The sequence below is a fragment of the Chlorella variabilis genome (assembly GCF_000147415.1).
Source record: "Chlorella variabilis unplaced genomic scaffold CHLNCscaffold_27, whole genome shotgun sequence".
Lineage (NCBI taxonomy): Eukaryota > Viridiplantae > Chlorophyta > Trebouxiophyceae > Chlorellales > Chlorellaceae > Chlorella > Chlorella variabilis.
The window spans coordinates 18,068-21,337 of record NW_005435061.1 but is presented as its reverse complement, the minus strand read 5'-3'; the positions used below and the strand labels follow the sequence as shown (position 1 = coordinate 21,337).

The following is a 3,270-nucleotide window of genomic DNA, read 5'->3' as shown; positions in this document are numbered from 1 at the left end:
GGCCCAGGCAGCCAAGTAGGCTCAGGCGGGGGGGCAGGCTGGCAAGCTGAAGGGCACGGGCAGGCTGGCAGGCAGCAGGGCACAGGCAGGGTGCAGGGCGGGGCGCCCACCTGGCCTCCATGCGCAGCAGGACCTGGGCGAGGGCATCAGGGGTGAGGACGTCAAAGGCGGGCCCTGCGCTGGCCCCTTCCACCGCCGCCACTCGGTGGTCTGCCGCGCCCTGCACACAAGGAGAAGGCAGGCGGGCAGGTGGGCAGGCAGCAAGCATACACAACGGTGAGCAAGCGGTGGCAGGGGGAGGCGTCAAGTTGCGTCAAGATGCGGGCAGCCGGGCCAGGCAGGCAGCAGAGCCCAAGCAGGGCTGCCCGGCAAAGTCCTGGGCTGAGCTGCAGCCACCCGCACCCACCCACTCACCCTGATGGCGTCGGCGTGCAGCGCCAGCCTGGCGGCCCGCTCGCCGAGCTGCGCCTCCAGCCGCTCGTGGTGCAGCGCCATCACGCCACCAATCAGGGAGGTGTGGCTGGCCTCAAGGATGGAAGGATCCAGCAGTCGCTCGCTGCAGGGCAGGCAGGCACAGGCACGGGGTTGTTGTGCTAAGGCAGGGAGAGGGGGTGGCGGTCGTTGCAAAGGCTCAGCGGCAGGCGTCCGCCGCACGGCCGCAGCAGAGCAGCAGCCAGTGAGGGTGCAGCCAACGGGCAGGGGCTGCAGGGAGGGACACAGCGAGCAGGCAGGAAACCCGGGAGCTGCTGCACACCTTTGGATGCCGCTCTCTGTGGTGGGCGCTGCCGCCTCCTCCTCAGGCTCCTCCTCCTCCGAAGTGTGGCCGCCCTCCTCCTCCTCCTCCTCCCTCTCCTCCTCCAGGCCCGACAGCAGGTCAAAGCCGCTGCTGGCGGGGCCCCAGGAGGAGAGGGAGAGGGAGGAGGCCAGGGCAGCGGTAGGGTCGGCGGCGGACGCCGCCATGTCAGCCACGCTCGCCTTCACGCCTCGCTTGGCGCTCACCAGCGTCCACACCTCCCCGCCGTGCGGGCCCGCCTTGGGGGTGGCGGCCGTGAGGGTGGCGGCCTTGACGGTGGTGGCCTTGAGGGGTTGCACCTCGCTGTGCGCAGACATGAGGTCTGCAGGCACAGCAGCGGGACAGGAGCGGCGTGCCGGTGAGCAGCGGTGGCAGCAGGGGCAAGCGATGGCCAGGCCAGGCATGGCATGCTGCCCCGACTCCATGCCAGGGCAGCCGGGCAACCCAGGGCAGCCTGGGCAGCCAGCTTGCACCGCCGCCCCGCACCCTCCGCCAACACACACACGCACATGCACACACACGCGCGCGCACACCCAGGTCCCTGTCCCCTGCTGCTGCCCATCGCTTGGCTCACCTCTGTTGACGGGCGGGCGCCGCACATCCATGAGGCGCAGGCGCGGCGCCAGCGACGCTTGCTCGGGCGTGGGGAAGGGCGGGAAGGGGAGGGCGCCAGTGTGGGGGTGGCCCTTGAGGTCCAGCCCTGCGGCTGCCCGCGTCGCCGCCTCGAACGAGATCTGCATGGCGCGGCGGCGGTGGGGGCGGGTCAGCGGGGATGCCGCCAGCTGGCCGCCAGCCACTGGCGCAGCCGGCAGCCAACGCGTACCCACAGGCGCAAGCCAGGCAGCCACAGACGGCGAGCCGCCTATGTGCATGCTGCACCCGCGCACCTTGCGTGCATCGTAGAGCAGGTCTGGGTCGAAGAGGAAGGAGGAGAGGAGGGCCAGGGTGGACAGGACCGAGTATGCTGGGTTCCACTGGTCCAAGGAGGGGTTGCAGTTCCACAGGGCCACACGGTAGGAAGCGCCGTGGCACTGCCTGCAGCGGCGGCAGAGGGTGGGGGCGGGAAGGGTGGGCCAGGGGAGCGCCAGGAGGCGGCGGCGGAACGCAACGCAACACAGTGCGACGCACAGCGCCGCCGCCTGCAACCTGGCAGCCCGCGCAGCGCAGCGCTGGCCGGCGGCAGCGCCGAGCGAAGCAGCGGCGATGGCCGCAGACCGCTGGCACTCACTGGCTTGGGCTCAGGTGGAGGGCGATGTTGGGGTGGGGTAGGGCGTGGAAGAGGCGGATGGCGGGGCCGCGGGCGGGGTAATCGTCGGAGAAGAGCAGGAGGGCGTGGAGGGCCAGGCCAGCCAAGGGGCCCTCCTGGGTGCGCAAGTTGGCGTGCCACACCATGAGGTCATCCTCCGTAGGCAAGGCGGCCGCGTCGGGCTGGGGGTGCTCCAACACCTGCGGCGGGGCGGGGCGGGATGGCAGGCGCAGGTGGGCAGCGGCGTCAACAGGAGGACCACATGGCTGGGGGTGCAGGGGGGCGCGAGAGCAAGAGGCCGACCTGAGCAGGGCGGGCCTGAGCAGCGCAGGCCGAGGAGCAAGGGCAACTGGCGCAGCGATTGGCATGGTTGCGTTCCTTGCATGCATTACGGCGGCAGGGTGCCTGCCCACCATCCACCCCCCCGCACTCACCTCCTTCAGGTCGTTGAGCAGCCGCCTGATCGCGACGTGGCGCGCCATGTTGCCGGGGAATTACTCGCGAGGCGGGCACGCACAGTCGCGCGCCCAGGAGGGCGCGGGGCTCAACCGTGGAGGTTGCAAGAGTCCTGGGCGGGAGGAGGGGATCGAGGTGTATAAGCAACTCCTTTGAGAAGTGGAGATTCCGAGCGATGTGCGTGCTTTTATGCGCCGCTTCCAAGTCCCACTGGGAACTGTACTGAGAGCGGGACGGGCTGCCGCCGCCGCACCAGTATTGGATAGCCCAGTGCGGCTCATGCCCGCGGCAAACGTCTTCAAGACCGCTATGACGAGCCATGAGCAGTGGCAAGCGGTACATGAGGTGCCTGCCACTCCAGAGTGGGCTTCTCGCAAACAACTGGCAGCGTGCAAGAGCCAGGAGCAGCAGCGCTGGCAGCAGGCAGGGTGCTCACCACATGCTTGACGACAGGCGAGGGCATGTGGGACTTCAGCAGGAAGTTCGCGCCTGCTGCAGCAGCGGCAGCAGGCAGGATGACACAAATCGCCACTAAATGCACCGACCAGATTTGCCCAGGAGCGAGGCCTGACGCGGTTGGGCCACGTCAATCACAAAGCCAGCCAGGCCAGCCTCTGTCCAGCCCTCGCTCGGTGGCTGTTGACCTACCTGAGGTGCCACTGGCTTCAGGCCGTTATCTGGCTGTACCGCTGCTCACCGCATCCACCAGCACCTCCAGCGCCATCTGCAGCTGCCACAGAGGCGGAACACAGCTCAGGGCAGGAGCGGCCACAGG

General features: G+C 69.4%; 1 protein-coding gene across 1 annotated transcript in view; it reads right to left on the bottom strand.

The window, feature by feature from the left end:
- CHLNCDRAFT_54899 (hypothetical protein) overlaps nt 1–2,521 on the bottom strand; it is a gene marked incomplete at both ends in the record, with an annotated part of 6,027 nt that extends 3,506 nt beyond the window's left edge. The window contains 7 exons of the mRNA XM_005843686.1: nt 111–220; nt 415–556; nt 755–1,115; nt 1,368–1,527; nt 1,681–1,828; nt 2,022–2,239; nt 2,474–2,521. Of these exons, the coding sequence (XP_005843748.1) occupies nt 111–220; nt 415–556; nt 755–1,115; nt 1,368–1,527; nt 1,681–1,828; nt 2,022–2,239; nt 2,474–2,521 (1,187 nt within the window). The remainder of the gene's footprint in view (nt 1–110; nt 221–414; nt 557–754; nt 1,116–1,367; nt 1,528–1,680; nt 1,829–2,021; nt 2,240–2,473) is intronic.
- Between the last annotated feature and the right edge of the window lie 749 nt (nt 2,522–3,270).